This window comes from Tamandua tetradactyla, chromosome 24 (genome assembly GCF_023851605.1).
Source record: "Tamandua tetradactyla isolate mTamTet1 chromosome 24, mTamTet1.pri, whole genome shotgun sequence".
NCBI lineage: Eukaryota > Metazoa > Chordata > Mammalia > Pilosa > Myrmecophagidae > Tamandua > Tamandua tetradactyla.
In genome coordinates this window covers 402,389-416,883 of record NC_135350.1, presented here as the reverse complement: position 1 = coordinate 416,883, position 14,495 = coordinate 402,389, and the positions used below count along the sequence as shown (strand labels likewise).

The 14,495-nt window shown below is 35.7% G+C and overlaps 1 protein-coding gene across 1 annotated transcript; it reads right to left on the bottom strand.

Annotated features, from left to right (window-relative positions):
• Positions 1-3,873: 3,873 nt before the first annotated feature.
• On the bottom strand, positions 3,874-4,797 carry LOC143668550 (olfactory receptor 13G1). Its single transcript, XM_077143242.1, has one exon. It carries the CDS (start codon positions 4,795-4,797, stop codon positions 3,874-3,876), a length of 924 nt encoding a protein of 307 aa, XP_076999357.1.
• Positions 4,798-14,495: the final 9,698 nt, after the last annotated feature.

Below are 14,495 nucleotides of genomic sequence, written 5' to 3'. Positions count from 1 at the left end.
TGTGACATTAAAGATGTGCAGTGAAATTACTTAATTTTCAAGGCATTTGAGGTGTTTTTTTTTTTCTTTTGCATGGTCAGGAACCAGGAACTGAACCTGGGTCTCTGTCATGGCAGTCAAGAACTCTGCCACTGATGCACCGTGGCTTGCCCAGGTGATTTTAATATAAGGCATTTTTACTTAATTTTAAAAACTAAAAATGTAGGGACATCTTCACGCTTCTTAGCTCAGAGTGAAGTTTCACAAAACTTAACACACATAGGGAAAAATTTAAAGAATAAATGTTTGGAAATATATTTAACATTATGCAACTTTGTTGGCAAAAATGATGCAAGCAAATCTCTGAAACCTTGTGTGCATATGTAACAAACTTAGAAACACAATTTTCTAAATTAATTTTAATTTATCAAAAAAGAGGCCAAATTTCAACATGTTTGCACAATTTTGGAAAGTTATTGACAAATTATTATCGTGATTTAGTAAACACAATCAGTAATACATTTGTCTTGTTTTGATATAAAAAACTGTGTGAGGTGTTGCTTTTAGCTCTGAAAGTCAGTGAATCTAAATATTACAATATAATACACTTAAAATCATCCCTTTCATTCACTAGTTACCAACTATTAAGTAAGAATTGCAAAACACATGAAGCATTTTTAGTCATAGCTTTTACTAATATTACTGAGAAAACATTAATATATATCAGTAATATGGTATAATGTTTTAGAGTTATTGAAATGTATATACTGTTAAATTAATTGAATTAAATCTTATTAATTAAATATTATTCACTTTAACTCATCTTTTAAAATATTATATAATATAAACAGGAAATATTTATGTGATAGTCAAAAAGTAGTTTTAGAGGGTCATAATTTTTAAAATATTATTCACTGTTCTAGAGAAATTGTGCAATATGGCTTATAGTTTAATTCTTCTTTTTAGTCTCTCAAACATTCTGAAATTGGCTCAATAACGTACTCTGGAATGTAGGCAGCATTCTGTCTCTGTAAATATGCAAAGCAAGGTTGTAGCTGGAGCTAAAGACCCAAAGCTTGTGTTCCCTTTCTTTGCTGAATTTTGAATTTTGGCTTTAGATATGTTTTTATATTACTTGAACTTTAGAATGTTTTTAAATTTCAATATTTCATTCTTTAATCAGAATAAAGGCCTACCATTTTCCTAGAGAAGAAAATCTAAGGTCATATATTCCCTGTACAGACCTTTGTCCACATGACTGTCTAAAAAACATAAGTTATAAATAACCCACCCCATCACTAGAGTTATGTGTGTATTTTGACTCCAATATGTGTATTACAAAGAAACCCCATTTTTAAATTAGTTATCTAAATTCCAGCATAACTCTTTACCTATATAGCACAAAAAGGAAAAAATCTGAATAGCTTTTTTGGAAAGCCAAATCTATCAAATTCTAACAAATCTTTTATCCTCCACCAGTGGAATACTGAAGTTTTTATTAGGATGATGTTCTCATTTTTATCATCCTCCCTTTCTGAATCCATATTTAATTCAAACAATCAGTGCCAAAAATCTGCATTTGTGATCTATTTCTTATTGTAGATATTACTAGTACCCAGTATAATATGAACACTCCTTTTCATTACCCTTGAACATTAACTCCAAATTTGTTCAGGGATGCCAAATGATAGTTTCAAAACTTGCTCTTCCTATCAGTCTTTACAGATTGAGATGGTATAGTCGTATAGCTATGGCCCATCTATATGGGTCCTTATAAAAAGAACAAGCCAAGTCTCATCTGTTCTTTGTTATATTCATTTTTAGCCATCATTCTTCTTGTGTCGTGGGTGTAATCCTAGAGAAAACAAAGTTAATGTCAGAGCAAGAAAATTGAAGAAACCTAATTCTTTTGAGGCACCAAAGAAGTGCTAGAGACGTGCGCTTCTTGCTAACACCAGACTTCTGTGGCATGAAGCCTAAGTCTCCTCATCTGCTATAAAGGACTGCAGCAGTGTTCTGTTATTTGCAGGGAAATGCAATATTGGGAACTTACCCAGAATTTATCCTACAAATTATTTCAGTACAATAGCACATTATTTAGTGGAATCTAAATAACACAAATGAGTACCAAACCCAGATTAGCTACCTTATTATCATAGTAGTCTAAGCAAACTAGTTCTGTCCATTCTGGAGTTTTTATTATGTGCTATTAAAGTTTCAGATACAGTAAATGCCAAATCCATTATATACAATAATTCTTATCCTACAGTCACATATTAGTTTACAATTTGTAGAATGCACATAAAAAAACACCAAACCTCTCTTGTTCTCTAATTCTGAAACTTAAAATGATTGGTAAAAACTTAATGTTGATACCTATTTTCTTAAGGGGTAAAGGTTGTAGGTAAGAAAACATGGGTCTACTGTAGATAACATATACATAAATATTCTAGACAACTATTTACACAAAGTTATTTGTCTCCTTTGTTGTGTGAGGTTTGTACTCCAATATAATGGGTTAGATAGAGAAACTTATAAGTTAGTCCAAAATATACTGATATGGTAGACCTTATGCAGATATTACAAAATGCAAGTCACGGTGGAACAGGGACTCAAAATAAGTCCCTTTTGAAATTTTTTCATTTAAATGAAAAATCTGGATAAAAGCAAATTCGAAGTTTACAGATGATGAACTCAGTCTTTCAAACCTTTTTACAACTGTATAATTTTAAAAGAAGGGCTACATTCAGACAGTTGTTTAACAATCATTCTGTGAAAAGTAATAATCTGTGTTGTCGAATCAACTTTCCTCTTTTTTTCTTTGACAAGAAAGAGAACATAATGGAGAAGGTCATCTGTGAACTGAACTTTAAATAAATGATAAAGGGAAAAAAAAGCTGTCTCTGAGAGCTGTCAGTTGAGTTGGACTTGTTCCAATGTGTAGTCCATGGTGTTCTCTTACTGATTCCCAAGAGAGGTTGCTATGTTGGAGCAAGACAGAAACAAAATCATTCCATTGACTTTCCTAAGCACAGATGAAAACAAGAACACTTCCTAAACCTCAGGATGACTAAAGTCCTCTTCCCCCAGCTAATGTGAGTGACTACAGTTTCTCTATCAATTGCAGCTTTAGCGTGTTTCATTTCTCCTGCAGCCTAGATAAAATTGCCCTTGTTTTCTGTTCACCACCTTATCCAAGGAAAATCCCTGTTTCCTTGATCCTTTCCTGCACAACCCGACACAAATAACAAAAGAGTCCCTTCAACATCTTCTTTGTAACATCCCGTTGTTCCCTATTTTTGTGCTGCTTCCTTCATTGCAATGGGATTCACAAAATATTTAACTCTATAGTACTAGAAGCAATACTACTTTGTGATATGTGAATGAAAAATATGTATATATGTGTGTGTGTAGGTTAAATGCCTGTGGGTGTGCACATTCGAGCATTTGAAGTTATGCATATATTTAAACATACCTTAGAAAAATGTTGGAATATGCATTGTATACATTTATGTGAATACATATGTGCATTGCATTGCATATAATATTCACATGAAGCACATGGAATTTGTGGAGGCATTGAGAATACCAGGAACAGAGTAGGAAATGAGATGCATTTTACTCCACTATGGCTGTTTTTTAAGTTCTCAGAAACAAAGCATTTCAGAAACTTGTAAAATGATAAGCAGAAATCAATTAGTTGCAATGGTAAGAAGATAAGTTATACTCTAGAAGATAAGTGCTCAGGAAGTGGCTTACAGTGGAGTGAAACCTACTTGCTCTTAAGTGGACATGGGAAATTCTGGGATGGAGGCAGCTACGAAAATTTAGTAAAATATGAGCTGTTCTAGGACATGATTCTAGACTAGAAAGCTGAGGTTCATCTTGAAACCACTACTGTTTCAGAAATGCAAACACTTTCCTAATCCCTGTCTGCATGTCCTTGTTCCGGAAACTATAAACAATTGGGTTTAATGTGGGGGTCACAAGAGTGTAGAGTGCGGCTACTACCTTATCCCTTTCAAATGTGTAGCTGGAGGCAGGACGGATGTAGGTGTAGATCACAGGGGAATAGTAGAGGGAAACCACTGTGAGGTGGGATGAGCATGTGGAAAAGGCCTTTTTCTTGCCCTCTGCTGAGTGGATGCGGAGAATAGCAGCAATGATGAAACCATAGGAGATGCAGGTGAGGGTGAAGTCACCCACAGCCAGGATGACGTCAGCTACATACACCATCACCTCATTGATCTTCACGGGGCTGCAGGACAAAGCCAGTAGTGGGGGGATCTCACAGAAGAAGTGGTTGATATTATTTGGTCCACAGAAAGTCAACCTCAGGATGAGACCTGTGTTAATACAGGAATTGGTTACGGCGATAGCCATGACAATGCTGAGCAGGGCTACACACATATTGTGGTTCATGATAGTTCCATAGCGAAGAGGAAAACAGATGGCCACATAGCGGTCATAGGCCATGGTGGTAAAGAGAACCATTTCAGCTCCAAGGGACCATGTGAAGAAGAAGAGCTGAGACATGCAGCCTCCATATGAAATGGTCTTATCTGACGTTACCATAGTCCCCAGCATCTTTGGGACGATGCTTGTTGTGCAGATGATGTCCACAATAGCCAGGGCCAAAAGAAGGAGATACATGGGGTTGTGCAAGGTAGTATTATAAATTATGGCAATGATAATGAGCATATTCCCAAGAAAAGCCACAAGATAGATGAAGAGAAAGATAATGAAGAGAACTCCCTGGAGTTCAGTATTTCTTGTGAGTCCCAGAATCACAAACTCTGTTACAATGCTGTAGTTCATTCTGCCTTGGTCATTTAAATGGCAGACATCTCACAGAGTGAACAACTTGGAGTTAAAGGAATCTGCACATTGTTTCTTAGGGTATGTTTTGGGTTTTGTGTGTGAATTCATTAATTGATTGATTTCATACAACTTTGTAGCAGGAGTTTCCTTATGATAGCACCCTCTTTTCCAGGCAAAGTCCTCTATTTTCAAGACAGATACCATTTGCTGATGCATGTTCTTCCATTGATCAGTGAAGTAAACTAAAGCCAATGGTTAAAAAGAAAGAGATACAAAAATAAATGTCTTCTAATATTTCAATGTTATCATTTTGAGTTGAAACTTCTGTGAGAAGAATTTACATGGTCATATGCATTTCCATTGAAAACACTGTACAAATAATTACATATTGCACAGATTCAATTAAATATATGGTATCTTTATATGTCTTTCTTAGGACATATATTGGGCACAGTTCTGGAAAAAATGTCCAACTAGTACTCTGAGGATGTATATTCATGGGACCATTGACTATTGCAATTTAACTATTGAACAATTTAATTAAATGTCTGCCTTGACAATTTTTCCTCAGTTTGGCAAGCACATTGCTCAAATTGAGTGGACCAACCACTTGTTGCATTGTCATATAATGCCAAGTGAACTGGATTAAAAAACCCAGATCTGATTGCTTTTGCTTTTAATTTATTTTAAAATAAAGATTTTTAACCTCATAAGCTTCAGTTTTCTTATTTCTGAAAATTTGATAACTCAGAATAAATACTAGATATTATATAAACAGAGCCAAAGTGTTTTTGCTAACCTGTTTGAATTTTTATGCAGTCGATAATTTATATGAATTCATGGCTCTCAGGACTATTATGATCAGATGGATCTAATAAAAGTGCTTAAAGTAGCTGTGAATTTATTCATTATTTTGTTGTTTAAATATTTTTGGACTTTTCAGAGATGATATCGTATTTATGATACCTAAACAGAAGTATAAATAAAAACCGTTTGTGCACGTGTCCACAAATCTGTTGTGATTTGCACCCCCAGGTCCTACAATCAGAATTAAGTCACTACAAAGAATTTAAGCTTCAGACTAAAAAAAAGGGAGCTTTTGTGTAATATATAATACAATTTGAGAATTCCTAGGCTTACTGTTAATTTTCCCATAGTGAAATAATATAAGAACTGACATAACTTGACTATATATGTGACAAATGCATTGTTAGGTCCTCAGCAGACAGCATATCATTCATCCTCACAACTACTTGAAACTTAATTTTACCGTCTTTCTATGGTTAATGGGTAAACAATTTGTAGAGGTAAGATAAGGATGACTAGATTACATATTGGTAAATGGAAAACCCAAGATTAGCAATGTTGTCAGATCTCCCCAAAGTTGCTATTACTCTCTCTGCAGTACACTTCAGGCAAAACCAAAACAATTGACATAGGAATTGTTTGAGGGTAAGAGAAAGGTTTATTCTCATGAGATATGATTTAGAGAAAGAAAATAAAGCAAGATAGTTGTATTCAAATAAGTGGAGAATCTGATACTGAAATAAAGAATACTAACTAATCATTAAAATACTAAGCGTTGAATATGGTTTCAAAGTATATTAACATGTTCTGATCTGGGCACTCCAGCTGAATCAGAGTTCTGGTATCAAAACTTCTATGGGTCAATCTATAAGTCCAAAGTCTCTTTTTAATTACATGATTATATCTATCAAAAATAAGCACTCAAATTTAAAATGAGCATTCTTCAATAATTTAAAGCTTAATTTCCCCTTTAATAATTACTTATCAATGTAAATAATGTCATTTGTCAAAGTTAATTATTTTTGTAAGTGTCTCTTATGAAATCTCCTGAAACTGGGTATGAGGAAGACATGTTAGTTCCAAGATACAAAGTCAAGTTTTACAAACTGCCAAAAGGTTGCAAGAGGGCAAGGAAATATACCATCTCTGAGTTAAAAGCAAAAGTGGTAAACTCTGAAGATTCTTTTTCTCATTTCTTCACAGGCAGAGCTCTGCTCTCAGTGCTATTTCCATGAATTGGTATGAATATTGTGTGAGGAGGAGGCTGAACTCAGAAAGAGACCTTGTTGGCAGGATTATCTACTGACTATAAAATCGTTGATCAGAATTCTTGTTCCAAAGTATAAATATAAACTGTCTTCTATCTGCAGAAATCCTAAGGGTGGTCAATAGTTTCTTGTGAAATTTGGCAGGATTTCTCTGGCTTATTAAAGTGACCCTAATGTCCCAAAAGACCACAGCCTCCAGTGAAAGACAGGTTATAAAAATCAACCTGTATCGTAACTTGCCAAACCCCAACCAGGACCATTCCAGCCAATCTTAAAAAACACCTAGGGGACTTCCGGAGAAGATGGCAGCTTAGTAAGACGCGCGGGTCTTAGTTCCTCCTCCAGAACAGCCACTAGGGGAGTAGAAATGAGTAGAACAGCTCCCAGAGCCACGACAGAGATCAAGAAGACAGTGTACCCCATTCTGGAACGGCTGACTTGCTGGGAGAACCTGCTCTGGTGAGATCGTGGAGGAGCGCGGGCTTCCCCAGGCCGGGGTGGCAACCGGCCAGAGTCCCTCCCTCCCTCCTTTCCGGGCCGGCTGGGAGAATTGGACAGGCGGTCCCCTCAAGCCACGGCGGCTGGCGCCCCCCCCCCAACACGCGGCCCCCTGGACCAACTGGGAGAATTGGATTGGAGATCCCCAGGCCGCGGAGAATGGTGACCGGGGTCCCTTCCAAACACGTGGCATCCCAGTCCGGCTGGGAACAGTACCCTCTCCAGGGCCACGGCGGCTGGCACCCTCCCACCACGCTTGGTGCCCCAGGCTGGCTAGGAGATTCAGACGGGTGCTCTCCCGGGCTGCGGCAGCCGGGGACCCTCCCCGCGTTTGGATCCCTGGACCAGCTGGGAGATTCGGATTGGCACTCTTCCAAGCTGCTTCGGCTGGTGAACCTACCCCACGGTGAGAGTTTTCTAAAGTTAAAGGACCCACAGCACCTTTTACTGGTGGGACCCGCAGACAAACGAGTGCCACGAGCGCCACCTACTGGGCAGGATAAGAAAAACAGAACCCAGATATTTCACAGAAACATCTTTCAACCTGTTGGGTCCAACACCCAGGGAAATCTGACTAAATGCCCAGAGGCCAGCAGAAGATAACAGATCACACTCAGAAAATTGAAAATATGGCCCAGTCAAAGGAACAAACCAATAGTTCAAATGAGATACAGGAGCTGAGACAACTAATGCTGAATATACGAACAGAAATGGAAAACCTCTTCAAAAACGAAATCTATAAATTGAGGGAGGACATGAAGAAGACATGGGCTGAACAAAAAGAAGAAATAGAAAAACTGAAAAAACAAATCACAGAACTTATGGAAGTGAAGGACAAAGTAGAAAAGATGGAAAAAACAATGGATACATACAATGATAGATTTAAAGAGACAGAAGATAGAATTAGTGATTTGGAGGACGGAACATCTGAATTCCAAAAAGAAACAGAAACTAATGGGAAAAGAATGGAAAAAATTGAACAGGGGATCAGGGAACTGAAAGATAATATGAAGCGCACAAATATACGTGTTGTGGGTGTCCCAGAAGGAGAAGAGAAGGGAAAAGGAGGAGAAAAACTAATGGAAGAAATTATCACTGAAAATTTCCCAACTCTTATGAAAGACCTAAAATTACAGATCCAAAAAGTGCAGCGCACCCCAAAGAGAATAGACCCAAATAGGCATTCTCCAAGACACTTACTAGTTAGAATGTCGGAAGTCAAAGAGAAAGAGAGGATCTTGAAAGCAGCAAGAGAAAAACAATCCATCACATACAAGGGAAACCCAATAAGACTATGTGTAGATTTCTCAGCAGAAACCATGGAAGCTAGAAGACAGTGGGATGATATATTTAAATTACTAAAAGAGAAAAACTGCCAACCAAGACTCCTATATCCAGCAAAATTGTCCTTCAAAAATTAGGGAGAAATTAAAATATTCTCAGACAAAAAGTCACTGAGAGAATTTGTGACCAAGAGATCAGCTCTGCAAGAAATACTAAAGGGATCACTAGAGTCAGATACGAAAAGACAGAAGAGAGAGGTATGGAGAAGAGTGCAGAAAGAAGGAAAAACAGATATGATGTACATAATACAAAAGGCAAAATGGTAGAGGAAAATATTATCCAAACAGTAATATTTTTGGATTATTAGTAACATTTAGTAACACTAAATGTTAATGGACTGAATTCCCCAATCAAAAGACATAGACTGGCAGAATGGATTAAAAAACAAGATCCTTCTATATACTGTCTACAGGAAACACATCTTAGACCCAAAGATAAACATAGGTTGAAAGTAAAAGGTTGGGAAAAGATATTTCATGCAAATAACAACCAGAAAAGAGCAGGAGTAGCTATACTAATATTCAACAAATTAGACTTCAAATGTAAACAGTTAAAAGAGACAAAGTAGGGCACTATCTACTAATAAAAGGACCAATTAAACAAGAAGACATAACAATCATAAATATTTATGCACTGAACCAGAATGCCCCTAAATATGTGAGGAATACACTGCAAACACTGAAAAGGGAAATAGACACATATACCATAATAGTTGGAGACTTCAATTCACCACTCTCATTAATAGACAGAACATCTAGACAGAGGATCAATAAAGAAATAGAGAATCTGAATATTACTATAAATGAGCTAAATTTAACAGACATTTATAGGACATTACATCCCACAACAGCAGGATACACCTTTTTCTCAACTGCTCATGGATCATTCTCAAAGATAGACCAAATGCTGGGTCACAAAGCAAGTCTTAACAAATTTAAAAAGATTGAAATCATACACAACACTTTCTCGGATCATAAAGGAATGAGGTTGGAAATCAATAATAGGCAGAGTGCCAGAAAATTCACAAATACGTGGAGGCTCAACAACACACTCTTAAACAATGAGTGGGTCAAAGAAGAAATTGCAAAAGAAATTAGTAAATACCTCGAGGTGAATGAAAACGAAAACACAACATATCAAAACTTATGGGACGCAGCAAAGACAGTGCTAAGAGGGAAATTTATTGCCCTAAATGGCTATATCAGAAAAGAAGAAAAGGCAAAAATTCAGGAATTAACTGTCTTCTTGAAAGAACTGGAGAAAGAACAGCAAACTAATCCCAAAGCAAGCAAAAGGAAAGAAATAACAAAGATTAGAGCAGAAATAAATGAAATTGAAAACATGAAAAAAATAGAGAAAATCAATAAGATTGATGGGCCCTTAGCAAAATTGACAAAAAGAAGAAGAGAGAGGATGCAAATAAATAAGATCAGAAATGGAAGAGGAGACATAACCACTGACCTCACAGAAATAAAGGAGGTAATAACAGGATACTATGAACAACTTTACGCTAATAAATACAACAATTTAGATGAAATGGACGGGTTCCTGGAAAGAAATGAACAACCAATTTTGACTCAAAAAGAAATAGATGACCTCAACAAACCAATCACAAGTAAAGAAATTGAATCAGTCATTCAAAAGCTTCCCAAAAAGAAAAGTCCAGGACCAGATGGCTTCACATGTGAATTCTATCAAACATTCCAGAAAGAATTAGTACCTACTCTCCTCAAACTCTTCAAAAAAATTGAAGTGGAGGGAAAACTACCTAATTCATTCTATGAAGCCAACATCACCCTCATACCAAAACCAGGCAAAGATATTACAAAAAAAGGAAATTACAGGCCAATCTCTCTAATGAATATAGATGCAAAAATCCTCAATAAAATTCTAGCAAATCGTATCCAACAACACATTAAAAGATTTATACATCATGACCAAGTAGGATTCATCCCAGGTATGCAAGGATGGTTCAACATAAGAAAATCAATTAATGTAATACACCATATCAACAAATCAAAGCAGAAAAATCACATGATCATCTCAATTGATGCAGAGAAGGCATTTGACAAGATTCAACATCCTTTCCTGTTGAAAACACTTCAAAAGATAGGAATACAAGGGAACTTCCTTAAAATGATAGAGGGAATATATGAAAAACCCACAGCTAATATCATCCTCAATGGGGAAAAATTGAAAACTTTCCCCCTAAGATCAGGAACAAGACAAGGATGTCCACTATCACCACTATTATTCAACATTGTGTTGGAGGTTCTAGCCAGAGCAATTAGACAAGAAAAAGAAATACAGGCATCAAAATTGGAAAGGAAGAAGTAAAACTCTGTTTGCAGATGATATGATACTATACATCGAAAACTCGGAAAAATCCACAACAAAACTACTAGAGCTAATAGATGTGTACAGCAAAGTAGCAGGTTACAAGATCAACATTCAAAAATCTGTAGCATTTCTATACAGTAGTAATGAACAAGCTGAGGGGGAAATCAAGAACGAATTCCATTTACAATTGCAACTAAAAGAATAAAATACCTAGGAATAAATTTAACTAAAGAGACAAAACACCTATATAAAGAAAACTACAAAAAACTGTTAAAAGAAATCACAGAAGACCTAAATAGATGGAAGGGCATACCGTGTTCATGGATTGGAAGACTAAATATAGTTAAGATGTCAATCCTACCTAAATTGATTTACAGATTCAATGCAATAACAATCAAAATCCCAACAACTTATTTTTCAGAAATAGAAAAACCAATAAGCAAATTTATCTGGAAGGGCAGGGTGCCCCGAATTGCTAAAAACATCTTGAGGAAAAAAAACGAAGCTAAAGGTCTCGCACTGCCTGACTTTAAGGCATATTATGAAGCCACAGTGGTCAAAACAGCATGGTATTGGCATAAAGATAGATATATTGACCAATGGAATCGAATAGAGTGCTCAGATATAGACCCTCTCATCTATGGACATTTGATCTTTGACAAGGCAGTCAAGCCAACTCACCTGGGACAGAACAGTCTCTTCAATAAATGGTGCCTAGAGAACTGGATATCCATATGCAAAAGAATGAAAGAAGACCCGTTTCTCACACCCTATACAAAAGTTAACTCAAAATGGATCAAAGATCTAAACATTAGGTCTAAGACCATAAAACAGTTAGAGGAAAATGTAGGGAGATATCTTATGGAACTTACAATTGGAGGCGGTTTTATGGACCTTAAACCTAAAGCAAGAGCACTGAAGAAGGAAATAAATAAATGGGAACTCCTCAAAATTAAACACTTTTGTGCATCAAAGAACTTCATCAAGAAAGTAGAAAGACACCCTACACAATGGGAGACAATATTTGGAAACGACATATCAGATAAAGGTCTAGTATCCAGAATTTATAAAGAGATTGTCCAACTCAACAACAAAAAGACAGCCAACCCAGTTACAAAATGGGAAAAAGACTTGAACAGACAGCTCTCAGAAGAGGAAATACAAATGGCCAAAAGGCACATGAAGAGATGTTCAATGTCCCTGGCCATTAGAGAAATGCAAATCAAAACCACAATGAGATATCATCTCACACCCACCAGAATGGCCATTATCAACAAAACAGAAAATGACAAGTGCTGGAGAGGATGCGGAGAAAGAGGCACACTTATCCACTGTTGGTGGGAATGTCAAATGGTGCAACCACTGTGGAAGGCAGTTTGGCAGTTCCTCAAAAAACTGAATATAGAATTGCCACATGACCCAGCAATACCATTGCTAGGCGTCTACTCAAAGGACTTAAGGGCAAAGACACAAACGGACATTTGCACACCAATGTTTATAGCAGCGTTATTTACAATTGCAAAGAGATGGAAACAGCCAAAATGTCCATCAATAGACAAGTGGCTAAACAAGCTATGGTATATACATATGATGGAATATTATGCAGCTTTAAGACAGAATAAACTTATGAAGCATGTAATAACATGGATGGACCTAGAGAACATTATGCTGAGTGAGTCTAGCCAAAAACTAAAAGACAAATACTGTATGGTCCCACTGATGTGAACCGACATTCAAGAATAAACTTGGAATATGTCATTGGTAACAGAGTCCAGCAGGAGTTAGAAACAGGGTAAGATAATGGGTAATTGGAGCTGAAGGGATACAGACTGTGCAACAGGACTAGATACAAAAACTCAAAAATGGACAGCACAATAATACCTAATTGTAAAGTAATCATGTTAAAACACTGAATAAAGCTGTATCTGAGCTATAGGTTTTTTTTTTGTCTGTTTGTTTGTTTTTTTTTTCTTTTTCCTTTTCTTTTTTTTTTAACTATTATTATTATTTTTATTTTTTTCTCTATATTAACATTCTATATCTTTTTCTGTTGTTTTGCTAGTTCTTTTCCTAAATCGATGCAAATGTACTAAGAAATGATGATCATGCATCTATGTGATTATGTTAAGAATTATTGATTGCATATGTAGAATGGAATGATTTCTAAATGTTGTGTTAATTTCTTTTTTTTTCTTTAATTAATAAAAAAAATACACCTAGGGCAATATATAAGAAAAAAAAATCAGCCTGTAATGTCTATTTTTCTAGGTCTTACAAATCAAAAACCTTTAAGTTTTGATCATGTTCCTTTCTGATCATTTCATCTGGAATGACCAAAACTTTGCTTTAATTATTATGTTAAATCTGGCCAAGAGAATCTTTTGAGTATATTTCAGAGGCAAGAAAAATCAGTGAAATTTAGGTAGAATAATTGTAAACCAGAAGGATTAAATCTTGACCCTGGCACTTTCTGTCTATAACCTGGCATTTTAATTCATGTTCTACAAATTTCTGTTGGTTCACTGATATTGGTGGCAATAACAGTCATAACCCTCATTGAATAGTTTGAGCAATAAGTAATGAATATGAATCATTAGCCCAAATCTGTGCTCATATTGAGCTCTCAATTAAAAACTATTAAAGTTATTATTTAGAGTCCAAAATTCATATAATTTGAAAAGTCATGTTTTAGCAAATGGAGTTTTTTTTGTAATAATGAGACAGTTTTTAACATTTAATTGGAGAAAAAATTCCAGAAGTATATTTGAAATAATTGAATTATTATAATGAATGAAAAAAGATAAATCAATTCTAGTTACAATAAAGATAACTTAATTAAACAAATTAAAACTCAAACATGGTGCTCATGATTGTCTTTAATTGCAAAGTTTTAAAAAATACATTCTCATTTATCTCACAGTTAATGGAGAAAAAAATGCATGAACAATCAATTATTATGTGTTGAAATCATAGGCAAATTAAAATAAGCACAAATATTTTCATATGATAACTTAGTACACTTTATTTGGTTTTTGACATGGTAGTGGCAACACTAACCAAATATGTGGATGTGGTATTGTCCATGAAAATTAAGCAGTTATCAAATACTATGAAGGGGAAAGAGAGAGAGAGAGGAGGAGGGTTAATAAACAGCAGCTGACATCGCTGACTTGCATGCCACTAAGGTGGCATGAAGCACAAAATATGTCTGGGAAATGGGAAGTAGCTTGGCTACAAGACTAGGACAGTTTGCATGCATAGAAGAAGTACTGTATTATTTGAGGTGTAACGATAAGGAACGTTTTCAAATTATTATACTCAGGAATTATTTTGTGCTTCTAGAATAATTATAAGTTTTGGAGAGAGGAAATAATATGTTGTATGCTCCAATTTTAGAATAACAGCCCTACAGGCAACATAGAAGATGGGCTCAAAGGG